This window comes from Puntigrus tetrazona, chromosome 21, assembly GCF_018831695.1.
Source record: "Puntigrus tetrazona isolate hp1 chromosome 21, ASM1883169v1, whole genome shotgun sequence".
Taxonomy (NCBI): Eukaryota; Metazoa; Chordata; class Actinopteri; order Cypriniformes; family Cyprinidae; genus Puntigrus; species Puntigrus tetrazona.
This window is the reverse complement of record NC_056719.1, coordinates 12,864,658-12,879,998: the sequence shown is the minus strand read 5'-3', so window position 1 is coordinate 12,879,998 and position 15,341 is coordinate 12,864,658. Positions and strand designations below refer to the sequence as shown.

The 15,341-nt window shown below is 39.7% G+C and overlaps 1 protein-coding gene across 7 annotated transcripts in view; it reads left to right on the top strand.

The window, feature by feature from the left end:
* plrdgb (PITP-less RdgB-like protein) overlaps positions 1-15,341 on the top strand; it is a 114,006-nt gene that overhangs the window by 6,399 nt on the left and 92,266 nt on the right. For 5 of the 7 annotated variants that reach the window (XM_043221661.1, XM_043221659.1, XM_043221660.1 and 2 more), the window contains one exon: positions 13,230-13,325. The exons of the other annotated variants lie outside the window; for them this stretch is intronic. In XM_043221661.1, the coding sequence (XP_043077596.1) occupies positions 13,230-13,325 (96 nt within the window). Of the gene's footprint in view, positions 1-13,229; positions 13,326-15,341 lie in introns of those variants that run through there. 7 annotated transcript variants of the gene reach the window in all.

Below are 15,341 nucleotides of genomic sequence, written 5' to 3'. Positions count from 1 at the left end.
TTTTAGAAGAAAACAATCAGATCTAGCAATTTTTTTCAGCATGATAAGGTACTTGTGGTGCTCAGGGAAGGATTGTCTTCAGTTCACTTAGTTTTGTCGCGACCATGACATATCAACTTGTATAAACACTGTTGGAAATTTTTTTTAGCTTTTTTTTAAGAAGAGACCAGGAGATTCTTGGTTAGTCATCTGCAAGAAGTCTTCAAGAAATCTTTAAGAAAATTGTCAAGCAATCTCCAAGAAAATCTTCAAGAAACATGCTAGGTTGAAGTTTATATGTTTCAAGGGCAAGGAGTACATAGAGGTGGAGACCAGTAAAACAAAAGTATGCAAATGCAGAACAGGAACTTAGCCCAGAACAGGATCTTTCCCGATCCTTGATCTATTTAGCATCCAAGTGTCATTCAAATGCATAGGTGAAACAAAAGGCACAGTTGTACTTTAGGATTAGCATTCACACTTGACTTAGGACACCTACCAGATGTTCAAGAACTGAAAGACAAAAGATAACTGTCTCAGGGCTTGGGCTTCCTGCTCTTAGAATGTAAATCAAAATACATATTCAGCATATACTGTTTGGAATCTGTGTTTAACCTTTTATAAATTTGTAATACAACAATCCCCCATTTGAGAGTTTTAATGATTCTCACATAACACAAATTTAATCCTCCTAAAATCCATTCTATAGCATGTTTAATAGCATAAGCTCCATCTTGTAGTCATGCAACTTGAAAAAGTTACAGGCACATATATCTTATTTTGTGTCTTTGCCTAGATTTACTTAAGTTGTAATAGTTATTTTCAGAACCATAACTCTTGACAAATACGACATGGATGGTAATATGTCGTACAAAACTACATGATGACACAATCATGTAGCATAAGAGTGGAAGTCCTGAAGTCCATGGCATTTGAATAACTGTGACTTCTGTTTCCTGTAGTCCATTTCCCCTGTAGAGTCATTCAGATGACTCTTTATCCTCATGAAGCTTGTTCATGGATGTCTGAGGTGAAACTCTAAATCTGGGTGCTGCATATGAGATGACCTGGCATATACACGGACCTGAAACACAAGAAAACAGAGAAACAGCAGACCAGCAGTATTCATACATAGACATTTTTAGACTTCTGGTGATCGTATAGTGGTTTAAATTTTGATGATCGTATGGTTTTGTCATGGTTTTGTCGACCTAGTGGTTTTGTCGTAGATTGTCGTAGTGTCCAGATTTCCCACAGTAATGGCAATTGCCTTCCCTCTTAGGACATTTACCTTTCTGCCTGTTCTCTGTGTTGACCTTAAAGGATGCTGCTGCAATCCTTACTCTGGCTTTAACATCAGAGTCTCTTTCCCATGTAGCTAGTGTGTTTAGGTTAGGTCTGAGAGTTTTGTTAGACCAAATTAGATCTAGAAAAGGCAAGGCTTTTCTGTCCTCTGATAAAAGGCCATCAACCCATGTGCGAACGAGTGGTCCTTCATGATCCAATACCTTCTCTGGAGTGTCAGCTATTCCACTATATGCTGCAGCTGACTGACAAAACCTTTCAGTGTACTCACTTACAGTTTCATCTTTCTTCTGCATACAACTAGTGACCTTTGACCAATCCATTTTTGGTCCAACAATGTTCTTTAACTCTCTTAGAACTCCCTCTCTCAGTTCATCTTTACTGGCATGTTGTAGCTCAGAAGTAACAGCTGACTCAAAACTATTGAATTCAGATTCAGTTAGAATCAGCTGTGTGATTTCTGCTCACGACATGTTGTAGAGACACATTTTGCAAATTAAGGCTCTTCTAAATTCAGGAAAATTTGTGCGGGCTGAGGGTAAGCTGCGGGCTGGGATATTCTCTCTATATCTTTAGGTCCAAGTATTTTTGCAATTGATTGGACCTGGACAACAGAAGAGTTGGGAGGAACACTTTCAATTCCCTCAATTCCCTGAGATCTTCTCCTAGCACCACATACCTTCACTGAATCTACAGACACCTCAGTTACTGATGTGATGGCTACCTCAGTTTCAAGGAAAGCTTGCAAGTCAGGATAAGTGCTATCAGGCTGACTAACTTCCACCTCAGATTTTTCTGAAGCTTTGTTGCGGTTTAATTTCTTTGTCAAAGCCGATATTCTAGCACGTAGCTTTTTGTTCTGTTCCTCTAGGTCTGAGATGTGCTGAGATTGTTGTGTAGCTAGTGTTAAGCCAAATGAGATGCAGTGTTTTTTCACTATGACTAACCCATTTGAAGACCTTCGCCATGATGTTGAGAAATTATGGCAATTAGACATTCTTCCTTTCCGAAATGAGAAATTCATCACTAGGTCTAAGCAGGATGAAGAAGCTATGGACTTGCCAGACTCTAAGACAAAAAGAGTTGATGTAGATGGTGTGTTAAGACATGCCACTCCCTTATTGCGTGCTGCTTCTGTTGTTAAGCTGCACTCTGTACCAAATGCAGTTATGCCCTCCCTTAGATATACTGAATGTTGCCTCCAAAGAAATTCTCAATCTGCTGTTGTGTATGATCAAGAAATTGTCAAGCTGAAGATGGCTGGCTACCTCATGATTCTTCCAAGGAAACATGGTTTATTCCTCATCATCTTGTTGAGCAAAACAGGAAACCACGAATAGTCTTCAACTGTTCCTATCAATGGAAAGGCATCTCACTGAACAATCAGCTTCTTCCTGGTCCACAACTGGGACGTCCTTACTTGGTGTCTTACTTCGATTCCGCCAAGATCCAGTGGCAATAAGTCGTGACATAAAATCTATGTTTCACCAAATCAGGCGACTACCAGAAGATCGCCCCCTTCTGATTTTCTTGTGGCGGAATATGCAGAGGTTAAATCCACCTGACATCTACGAATGGCAAGTTCTACCATTTGGTACAGTATGTAGTCCATGTTGTGCAACATATGCCTCACAAAGGCATGTCCCGGACTATCAAGAGGAATATGAAGATAACTCAGTCATTCTACGTTGATAACTGTCTGGAGAGTTTCCCAAATGTACAAATAGCAAAGAACCATCTTGACCGCATGCGTTCACTACTGGAAAAGGGGGGATTTGAAATTAGACAGTGGGTAAGTAACCAGCCTGATGTTGTGAGACATTTTCCTCCTGAGGCCAGATCTGAGAGTGCTAAGTTTTGGATCAGTAAAGACCGATTGGATTCAAAGGAAGGCACTTTGGGTTTGAGTTGGCATTGTCCCTCCGATTCACTGGAGTATCAATCTCGAATTGTGGAGTATAATGCAACAACTATGCGCAATATATAAGTCCTTGCTAGTCAGTATAACCCATTGGGGTATACAACTCCCTTTACAATGTGTGCTAAGGTCATTGTACAGCAATGTTGGATGAAATCTCAGGGTTGGATGATCCTCTTATTCCAAGTCCTATCCAACAGGCTTGAAGGGCCTGGAAAACTGAGTTCCCTGATCTATCATTAATACAGCTTCCCCGCTGTTACTTAACCCTGCCCCCCGAACAAATAGTATCCAGAGAGCTGCATATATTTTGCGACGCTTCAGAGAACACATATGGGTCAGTAGCCTATTTGTGAATGGAAACTGAAGAGAGAGTGGTGCATACTTCTTTCATTTTGGCTAGATCTCAAGTTGCCCCAAAAAGGCAAATTTCTATCCCTTGCCTTGAACTTTGCACTGCCCTAACAGGTACACAGCTCTCCAAACTGTTACGTGAGGAATTGACTCTTCATCTGTTTTATGGTCTGACTCATCAACTGTTTTGTCTTGGCTACATTCTTCCTCCTGCCGTTACAGAGTATTTGCAGCCAATTGAGTGACTGAAATCTTGGAGCTCACTGATTTAGCCTCTTGGAGATATATCCCTTGTGCACAGAATCCAGCAGATGACATTACTAGAGGCATAACGCTTGTTGAGTTAGCCAAACCTGATCATAGATGGTGACAAGGTCCATTATTTCTGAAACTTCCTTCACATCAGTGGCCTCTAAATCTGGAGACAAGATCTGCTAGTCCTGGTCCTGAGCTCAGAAAACCGCTTTTTTGTAGGTTAACACAATTGGAAGATCTTGCACTTCCAGACCCTTCTTGTTTTCAGTCATGGTCAGAGTTAAAGTCTGCTACAACTGAGTTATTGCAACAACATAGTCCAGATTCTTATGACACTTCAGTTGTTAAAACCCTTCTTTTAAGACAAGCCCAGCAAGTATCAGTACTCCCTCTGAGTATCAGTGTTTAAAGGAAGGAAAGTTTATTCAATCAATCAATCATTTTTATTTATATAGCGCTTTTAACAACACAGGTTGCATCAAAGCACTGTACAGTATAATGACAGGGATATATAGTGACGAGAGTGACCAATTTCTTATTAAATGCAGAGACGGTCTCTGTAGTCAATTCAACGATAGTCACTAGAAGTTAAGTGTCCCCAACCAAGCAAGCCAGAGGCGACAGCGGCAAGGAAACAAAACCCCATGCATATAGAATGGAGAAAAAAAAACCTTGGGAGAAACCAGACTCAGTTGGGGTCAGTTCTCCTCTGACCGGACGCCCAGCACTTAACCTCCAGTTCAATTTTAAACGCAGCTGTGTCAGATAGTGTAAATGACTTAGTGTGTGCGTGTGTGTGTGTGCATCAGGATCTGGTGATCTGTCGACGGGCGCATCTAGGTTTTCTGGTCTCTGATGAACATAATCTCTGGGTGCTGATCCACCATCTAGTCTGGATACAAACTGTGAAAACAGATTGAGAAAGAAACAGGACTAATATTAGCGTAGATGCCATTCTTTTTACGATGTCACAAGTACATCGTATTTTAGAAAATAGTGTTCCCGTTCCAGCAAATCTAAGTAATGCAGCCTAAAAATCCTTTAACGGATTTGAATAATAAAAGGTGTGTTGGTGTGTTATGTGTAGGCTAAGTTAAAAGATGTGTCTTTAATCTAGATTTAAACTGGCAGAGTGTGTCTGCTTCCCGAACAGAGTTAGGAGAGATTGTTCCAGAGTTTAGGTGCTAGATAGGAAAATGATCTGCCGCCCGCAGTTGATTTTGATATTCTAGGTATTATCAAATGGCCAGAGTTTTGAGAACGCAGCGGACGTGCAGGACTATAATGTGATAAGAGCTCGCTCAAGTATTGAGGAGCTAAACCATTCAGGGCTTTATAGGTAATTAATAGGATTTTAAAATCTATTCGATGTTTGATAGGGAGCCAGTGCAGTGTTGACAGAACTGGGCTAATGTGATCATACTTCCTAGTTCTAGTAAGGACTCTGGCTGCTGCGTTTTGGACTAGCTGAAGTTTGTTTATTAAGCGTGCAGAACAACCACCCAATAAAGCATTGCAATAATCTAACCTTGAGGTCATAAACGCATGAATTAATATTTCTGCATCTCATAGTTGTCTTATTACACTTTCTCTTGAATTCAGAAAAGAAACAGGACTTATTGTAGTGGGTGGTAGGCTCAGACAAGTAGAGGACATTGAACAAGAAATTATTCATCCAGTCATTCTTGGCTCCATGCATCCATTATTAACTTAATCATCAAAGACTGTGACGAGAAACTTTTCCATCCTTGTCCAGAGAGAGTTTCTCAGAACTTTGCCATAATTATAGTATCATTAGAGGAAGACAAAGTGTCAAAAAGCATCAGATGTATCCACCTTGACTTTTTAAGCAGTTTAGATGTAGACAGCTTTTTAATGGACCTACGTCGTTTTATATCTAGAAGAGGTCAGCCATATGAGATCCTTTGTGACCAAGGAAGTAATTTCTATGGAGCTGTAAGAGAACTGAAGAAATCTTTCAAGAATCTTACTACAGAGTTGCAAATTAAACTTGAAAATCAACAGATCAAAAGAGATATTTGTTCTGTTAAAATGGCCCTGCGTGTGGTATGTGGCAGTCAAATGGTAGCAGAAGAAGTCCTACGGACTGACAGAGGTTGAAGGAGTGTTGAATTCGAAGCCACTGGGTTATGCTTCTTCCAACATTTCAGATCTCAATCCCATTACCCCAAATCTGCTCCTTATGGGGCGGCGAGATTCTTCTCTACCTCAGGTTATATATGCTAGTACTGAACTTTTTGGCCGTAGATCTTGGCATCACAGTCAAGTTGATCAGTTTTGGGTATCCTTTATTCGCAATTACTTGCCAGGTGAACAGCTTCGTCAAAAATGGAACAGAGATCAGCCCAATCTAAATGACTCTGCTGTTGTATTAGTTATTGATCCTCAACTTCCAAGAGCATCATGGCCCATTGGTAGAGTGGTACGTCTCTTACCTAGTCAGAATAGCTGAGGTTTCAATTAATGGAAAGAATTATGTGCGCCCAGTTGCTAAGCTGATTCCATTACCTAAAATTGAAGAATGATAGCAAATACATAGCTGTATTTGAGGGCAACTGTTGATAGTTTGATACTTTATAATTTTCTCAATTCTTTTTTCTTCTAATATCATTTGATTCTATAAATAGACCTCACTTCCGTTCTTTATTCTTTTCCATGGGTGAGGTGTGGGTGTTTGTATTGGGCACCCAACCATGTCCTTTGAGTCCTTTCTTAGGATGCGTTAAGTAAGTTTGTTATGTGGTTTGCATGTTGTGAATGGTTTAGACATTTACATGTGTATTGAGTTTGTTAATGTTTGATGGGTTTGTTGATTTAGTTAATTTCTGTTTGTATTATTTTTATTGACATAAGACCATCCTGTTTGTCCTGTTGAGCCTGTGCTTCATCCTGTTCATCTTGTTAATTTCCAACTCTCAGCATGGTTAATCTGATCTGATCCATGAGAATTCGATGTGAACCTCAAGTCAAGTAATAAATTTAGACTTATACAAACTGCAAAACTGTAGTAGAATAAAAGAGGCAAAAGGAATAGTGATTTCCAGTGTTTTAATCAGACACACCACCAAGTTTCTATCATTTAAAAAAACTTTATATTTATATTAATAAATATTTAACATCTTATATTCAACAGGTTGTAAAGGCTTCGGTGGCTGTGAGTGCCCAGGAAAGAGACTTGTGTTTACACTTCAACAGACTGATCAAAGAGCTGGCATCTATACTAAAAAGTATAATAAAAGTTATCAAATCTGAGAAAATGTTGGTGCTCCTTTGTGGTTTTGGGTTCTGGCCAGTTGGTTATAGCTTCCGCCTTCCACTCATCCATATGAATGCCAGAACGGGAGAGGTTGTACCCAAGTAATTGAACTGTGGTTTGGTGGAAGGTGCATTTCTCAGGCTTAAGGTAAGGTTGGTGTTCCCTCAGATGCTGAAGGACCTCACAACGTGGTGGCGATGTTCGGCCATACTCTAGGAGTATATGAGGATATCATTGATGTAAACAATGACAAATTTGTGGATGAAGTCCTGGAGTACCTTGTGCATGAAATCCTATTGACGAGTCCATACGACCTAACAAGATATTCATATTGGCCAGTAGGGGCACAACACTCTTATATCTCTCTTAGTCAAAGGTTTTCCCATTGTTTACTTCAGTTGGTAAGCGTTTTTCAATGATTTAGGTCTGTAACTAAAGTTAGCTGCAGAGATTGCCAGAGATAAAATTGTCGGCTGACCTGAATTAGCGAGGCCTGTGTAGAATCTCAGTGAACTTAAACACAAGTTACAAAAGAACCACTTTTCAGAGGAATCCCTTGTGTCTGTTCCTTGAACTGTTCACAAGCTATAAAACTGATTGAGCACCCATTGCTGCGCCTTGCTATCCTCTATCCTCCCTTGGGAGTCAAAGCGGCTGTGATGATGATCCAATCAGAAGAGGAGGACCCAACATTTATGTCGAAACAAATGTGATGGTTTCCTGGTGCGCCCCTCTGCTCACACCTATGTGTTAAACACAACATGCTTTATATACACTTCCCTCCTTTTGGGTAAACACAGGGCCGGAAAGCACGATAACGTGACACAGTCAACTAAACGGGGATCGGCAATAATCAGAGATGCCATGGATAAGGTGTGACTCCTTTCAGCATGAATCAGTAGCTAAATAAGCACAAGCATGTAATTTACAAGCATGAGTGGACATCTCGAAAATCTCCAGGCCTCAGTCGGAATGCTTTTGAACTTCCCTGTTTTTGCTCACACATGACAAAAATGCGCTCTTTTGCTTCTCAAACAAAGAGACTTGTAAAGTTGCTAAGGACTTCTAAAAAGGGATGATTAGAACTCCCATTTTTGTTTAAGCAAATATATGTAGAGTTATTCTATAATCCTCTTATATGTTTTGATGTATCCATGAAAACTTCCATTTTAATCTATTCATAATCATGTGATAGATAGCAGTTAAAATGAGTGCTATATATGTGACGTTTGGTGTGGAATGAAAGCTTGCCATGTCATGTTGTTAATGAATGTTCGTTATTTTGTTGTTATATGAGATGTAGGAAACATCTCATATAACAAGTACACAAGTACAGGACATTGCAGAGATGCTATCTCCAAATGGGATGGAAACTGTAAAGTAATTTATTCACGGGAGAAGAGCCAAACTGGCTGTGAATGCCCTGTAGCCCCTCATTGGTTGGACAACACCCCTCGGGGTAAGCCCAAATCAGCTGTTTAAAACTTCAAAGAAAGAAGCTTTCGGAAAGAGCTTCCCTCCATCAGAGAGTTGGTCTCCATCAGAGCATTGCGCATTCCATCACTTACGCTGCAACGACCCCACAAACTTGCTGTATGGGACGACTGGAAGCTGCCAATCTGCTGCAATACGAATCACTAATCTGCTTCAGTGAAGAACTCCATTGACCCTCTGCCGCTTTAACTCCAGCTGAGCGCCCCAACGACAAGAGAATCCCACAAATGTCCATTCAAATCATGCAGGGCATCCCAAAGACGTCATTCAAGATGAGCGCAGTGACCAATCAGAAACCAATCAGATGGTGTGCTGAGGGTGAGCATAGGGGCTGCCAGGAGACTGAAACGGAGACTGAAATGGGTGGAAAGGTGAGAATTCTTTAGCCTTTTCAGGAAAAAAAGTTCTTTAGGTGCGATCTCTGGACGACTGTACGGAACCAGTGGGGAATCAGGACAGCTGGACGGAACCAGCTGGGGCTCGGGACGACTGGACGGAACCAGGGGGTCTCAGGATAAAGGGAAGGGTTACAGTCCATCTCCAGGTCCCAGTCCTCTAGCTCCTCCCATAGATCCAGCAGCCCCGGATGGATAAGCTCACCCTCAGCCTTTGTGCAGTAGGCGGGGCTCCCCTCTGCGCACTTGCTGTGCCAGGTTTCCTCCACTGTGGCGTGTTCTGGTGCTGGCTCACAAACCTGGTCTGACGTTATCAGCTCGGGTCACATAGCGATCCACGGCTCTGTTGCTCTCTGTCTCAGGCAATGGCTCAATGGTCGCTGCTGACTCTGATCCTCCATCATCGGTGGGCTCTGGCTGTAGCTCCGCGCCACGGTGAAGTGGTGGGCTGGGCTCTGGATCCAGAGTGGGGCTGGTATTGTCATCCACAGGCGGGATAGTCACTAGAAAATTGCACGACACCAGCACCCACACGACAACCCCAGACAACTTTGCTCGAGTGAAGGTATTCAGTCCATGGAAGTAAACTGTGTTCAGGAAGCTGTCTGGGTAACTTGTGTTGTTGGCAATTGGCAGTTGTTGTGTGCAAAATCTTCTGTGGGGTTCTCAAGAGAATGATCACCCTGCTTCAGCAGGAGGATGAGAAAATTTGAATGATACATCCAATGAATGAAAACAAACATGGGAAATAACAAAAACTGATCAGACACAGAAAACAAAAAATGGGGAAAGCACCCCACTTACAATCTGTATCGGTCCGGTCTTATGTCATGGTGTGGCTGCAGGAATGAGCACTTGATGAGGATATCACTCTTTAACAATCTTTAATAATCCACTAAGGGGAACTCACGGAAGACAAACAAGAACCACACGTATACATAGATGAGACCGGACAATTAAACATGGAAAAAACAAGAACTTATATAGCACAAAGGAAATTACTAGACACACCTGAACACAATGAGACAATCAACTAAGGCACACACAGAGCACATGGGGCATGAGAAACAACAACAGAATAATCCAAACACGTGACTATAATAAATTTGTTGGTCTGTGTTAAATAACAGGTGATCTATCGCTGCATTGTGTTATGGCGAGCACTCGTTGGCACAGTTATCAGTACTGTTGCCGATCAATGAGTGTCTGTGAAGATAATTGAGCACTTTGTTCTGGTAAAAGCAAATGCACACAAACATGTCCTTGCTCTTGATTATACAATAACTTCAGTATATACCACTTTGATTTTAAAAAAGCAGATCAACCATCTGTACATCAGATGTATTAAAAATCACTTTTTTCTGTGTGCGTGCTTTATGCTAAGCTAAAACTGCACTATTTTAGCCCCAATTTTGCAACAAGTTTTGAGAAATCGCAGACAAATGCCCGAAATCAGATTTAGGAATCCCTGGTATAGACCACAAAATCAACAATCATCGCTTAGGTTTGGGTTTCTTGTTCTTCTCGGTTTATTTTGACACAAGAAATGAAAAAAAATTGAAGAAATTTGGCAGGAGCACCCTTGTCTGTTTGTCGTGTCATCTGAACTGTACCATGGCTCGAAAAAGAAAAAAAAGTTAGAGAAAAATTGCTAATTCCTTTAGAAGCCAGTTGAACAAAATTCAATTCAACTCAAATTGTGAAACTTGTGTATTAAATAAATTCAGTGCACATAGACAGAAGTAGTTTAAGTCTTTGGTTCTTTTAATTGTGATTTTTTTTAGCTTAAAGTTTTTCTCAACAAATTAGAATACTTTATAAGACCAATAAAAAAAAAACATTTTTAGTGAATTGTTAACCTTCTGTAAAGTATGTTTATTTACCTTTTGCTTTAATTGGAGGTGATCAGTTCGTGATCAAGTCTGTGTGTGATGGCTCTTGATGCCTTTATCCCAGCTTCAGACCATTTCTTGTGAAGTTCACTTAAATTCTTCAATCAATTTTGCTTGACATTCCATCCAAGGCTGCAGTTTTCTCGGTTGGTTGTGCATCTTTTTCTTCCACATTTTTTCCTTTCACTCAACTTTCTGTTAACATTCTTGAACAGCCAGCTTCTTTGGCAAAGAATGTTGTTGAAGGGTGTCAATAATTGTTGAAGGGTGTCAATGATTGTCTTCTGGACAACTGTCAGATCAGCAGTCTTCCCCATGATTGTGTAGCCTAGTGAACCAAACCATTTTGAATTGATTAGCTGATTGGCATGTCACCATATTCTAATTTGTCGAGAGTGAATTGGTGGGATTTTGGTAACTGTGAGGCCAAATCATCACAATTAAAAGAAACTTAATTAATTAAACTTCAGTCTGTGTGCACAAAATGTATTTAATACACGATTTTCACAACTTGAGTTGAATTATTGAAATAAATTAACTTTTCCACAACATTTTAATTTACTGAGATGCACCTGTACATAAACGCAATGCCCTTAAAACTGTATCTATAAGTGCAATGTTCAGTACTGTATAATGCATACTCTACATGCATTATAAAAATTTATTACAAAATGAGTGCATGGAAGATGATTAGTATTAAAATATCAAAAAATATTACATTCATTATTGAATACAAATGTTTCTTCCCTGAGGTGCTTGTTTACAGCCAGAAGCCATTTCAGTGGTTCTTCCTCTCTCACCACTCTTGACGACGGTAGGTATACGGGGGTTCCCCCAGTGGAGCGGTTGGTAGCTATGCTGTAATGATCTCATCCCTACACTGCTATTCCACTCCCAACCTGCAGGGGATGCCCTCCTTAAACCCTTTGGTTATGCTTCCCCAAAGACTCTAGATGGCACCATTGTACCTAATCTTGCTTAATACGCTCTTCATTAGCCCTGATTCCCTGCACCTGTGTTTAACCCTTTATAAGTGTGCTTGCTCTCTGCATCTATGTTCAGTCTTGAGCCTACGTACTGTGGTCGCCAGCTTGCAAGTCAAGTTTGTACCTTATTGTACATTTTGACCACTGTGTCTATCTTCTGTTCCTTGTTTTACGGAAGCTTGGCTATCCAAGTTTGTTTGTACTTTGTGACTTTAGTTTCATTAGTAAAGATATTTTTTTGTTTGAAGACCCAAGTCTCCTGGCTCTTTTGCTCTTCTGCTGATATTAACATTCCTATTTTCAATACAATCTAATAATTTGTCTACAGTTGTCGTATTCCTCTTGTTAAGCCATTCCTGAACCACAGACAACGTCAGAGGCAATGTATCTGGGCTAAGTAGAAGAACTGGACTGTTGCCCAGTGGTCCAAAGTCCTCTTTTCAGTTTTAATTTCATTAGGAAACCAAGGTCCTACAGTTTGGAGGTAGAGTGGAGAAGCTCATAGCCCAAGTTGCTTAAAGTACAGTGTTAAATTTCCACAGTCTGTGTTTTGGGGTGCAATGTCATCTGCTGCTGTTGGTCCATTGTGTTTTTTGAAAACCAATGTCACTGCACCCAATTATCAAGACATTTTGGGCTATGTCATGTTTCCTTTTGCTGACCAGCTTTTTGAAGATGCTGATTTCTTTTTCCAGCAGGATATGGCACCTGCCCACACTGCCAAGAGGACCAAAAGTTGGTTAAATGACCATGATGTTGGTGTGCTTGACTCTTCAGAAAACTCACCACACTTGAACCCCATAGAGAATCTATAGGGTATTGTCAAGAGGAAAATTAGAAACAAGAGACCAACAAATGCAGATGAGCTGAAGGCCATTGTCAAAGAAACTTGGGCTTCCATACCATCTCAGCAGTGCCACAAACTGATCACCTCCATGCAAAGCCAAATTGAGGCAGTTATTAAAGCAAAAGGTGCACCTACCAAGTATTGGGTACATGTACAGTAAACAAACATACTTTCCAGAAGGCCAACAATTTACTTTATTGGTCTTATGAAGTATTCTAGTTTGTTATAGTGAATTGGTGGGTTTTTGTTAAATGTAAGCTAAAAGTATTACAATTAATATATTTATTTAGTACATGAATTTCACAATTTGTATTGAATTACTGAAATGAACTTTTCCACATATGTACCCATGTAGGGAACAAGAGGGCTAAAGGCACAACTTAAGAAAAAAGGCAGTGGCTATTTTACATTTTACCATCTACACCACTAGAACTGATTTGTTTAAAAAACTTGTAAATGTTTGAATGTGGCCATGGGGGCCTTTTGCTCTACACACAGGGTAAACTTAGCTCTTTTTTGCTTTTTAGTGCCCTCATGGAAACATAGCGCCTCCCACTGGAGACTCCAGAACATCACCCAGGAGTCTGTTGAAAGCTCTGATGAAGAGTTTTTTGATGCTCGGGGTAAGAGTTGATTTTGTTTTTTATTGTTGTTCAGTAGTGGAAAGCTCTGGTCTTTTTATGAATTACATTTTTAAAAATCACTTGAAAGACACTTTAAGTTGCTAGAAAACATGGCTCAAAACTCCTGTCAGTCTGTTTTCATACAGGGCTTTTCATTCAGACTATAAGCTTATGCTTTGCAAATCATGAATAGTGTGTGAGATGCAAATAGCATTTGAAGCAATCAGCAAGGGGAGCACTTTGGAAACAAACCCCTTTGACCAGTTGGGGAAGCCCACCGAGCTGTGAGTTCTCTCCCTGGAAACCATGCCAAATACGCTTAATCTTGAATTATAATACTTGAATTAATTATATGTAAGTGCAAACTCACGAAACTCACGAAAATACCCTTCAAAAGCAGCTAAAATTCCTTATGGAATTAGAACACTCCATAGCTCAAACAAAACTACCAAGCTATTTCTGAAGGTGGTGTGACTTAAAATCAAAATCCAAATGAAAGATACGTACATATGATATAAATAAAAAAACAAATGAGCAAGAGCACATCATTGCTTCTGAGAGGCACTCAAATAGCATTCTAGTACATTAGATTTAGTGTACTTAACTATAAGGTAGAAATTACATCACCATGTGACGGTTTTAGAAAATGTGTTTCAATGTCAAAAAGATTAGTGAACTCTAATCAATAACCATTTTTTTGTGGCTTAACAGCCAGTCACAACACTGTTTAAGGATAAGGCTAAAGTAAGTTATACAATATTCGAGAAGGTCACGTACAGGCTAGCCACTTTAATATTTAATACATGTAATATTGTCTTGAGCAGGAAAAAAAGGCACTTTTTTTTTTTTTTTTTTTTTTTTTTTTTAATCTGTATAGAGTAAAAGGTTAGACATGAATGGTACTGTTTCTGCTTTTGAATTTACATTCTGGAGCATTCTGGTGCTAATGTGATTGTTGGCCCAGATATTTAATGAACCCATCAGTACTGCAAAGCAGGGCCACCCATTTTATCTACATCATACTGTTATCTAGATAGGCTCCTACGGGCACACAGCCCTTGAAGCTCTGCCCATTTATTATATCAATACCTGTAAGACTGTGCTGTATGCTGCCAGCAGGTATTAAGTTAAATAAGGTTGATATTGCATGCTAATTAGTCTCAGCTCCCCGGTCAGTAATCAAGTTGCATCTTTTAAATGATCAGGATTTAGGCCCAATTTGCTGACAAAAAGTGATTATAGTGCTTGATAGGAATGTTAAATGATTAATTTACCCACAAAATAAACATAAAAAGTGTTGGTCAGTTTTAAGTCACTTTGAATAATATCAATTATTTGAAGACTGTACTGGTTCTGTATAATACATTTGGATATAATGCATTAGTAAATGCTAAAATCAGCATAACTAATATTAATAAATGATGTAGAAGTATAGTTCATTCTTAGTTCATGTTTTCTAATGAACCTTAGTGTTATCTCCTTAAACTGTAACTCATCAAACACAATCAGTGTAAAATATTCAGTTTAATAATTTGGTTTAAACTGACTAACTACTTCATTAGGTTGTGGTGGTTAAACAAGTTATTTTTATTAATCATATCTTTACGACAAATTGATTGCTCTATTTTACAGAGCCAGTTTGGCAATTTTTTGTCACAATTCAGAAATATTTCATGATTTGGATTAATCTTACAAACTTAATTCTTAATTCATAACATCCGACCACCATTACCAGCGGTGAGTGTTATGACACTACTACCTTCTGTTTCACATATTCCCCATATTCACGCTAACCTACAATACTTAAATCAACTTTCCCCAGTCAAGGTCTTGCTGGATTCAGAAGCTGCGGGTAATTTCATCTCGTCTCACAGTCTTGCCAGCCTTCATATCCCTCATCATGTATTGACTATTGTATGTTAAATGATCAGACTGTCAAATTTGCCTACCCCTTACCCCTGGTTCCAGCCAAACTGGAAGAGCTACACGAGGCCTAAGTCTTCAGCAAACAATACC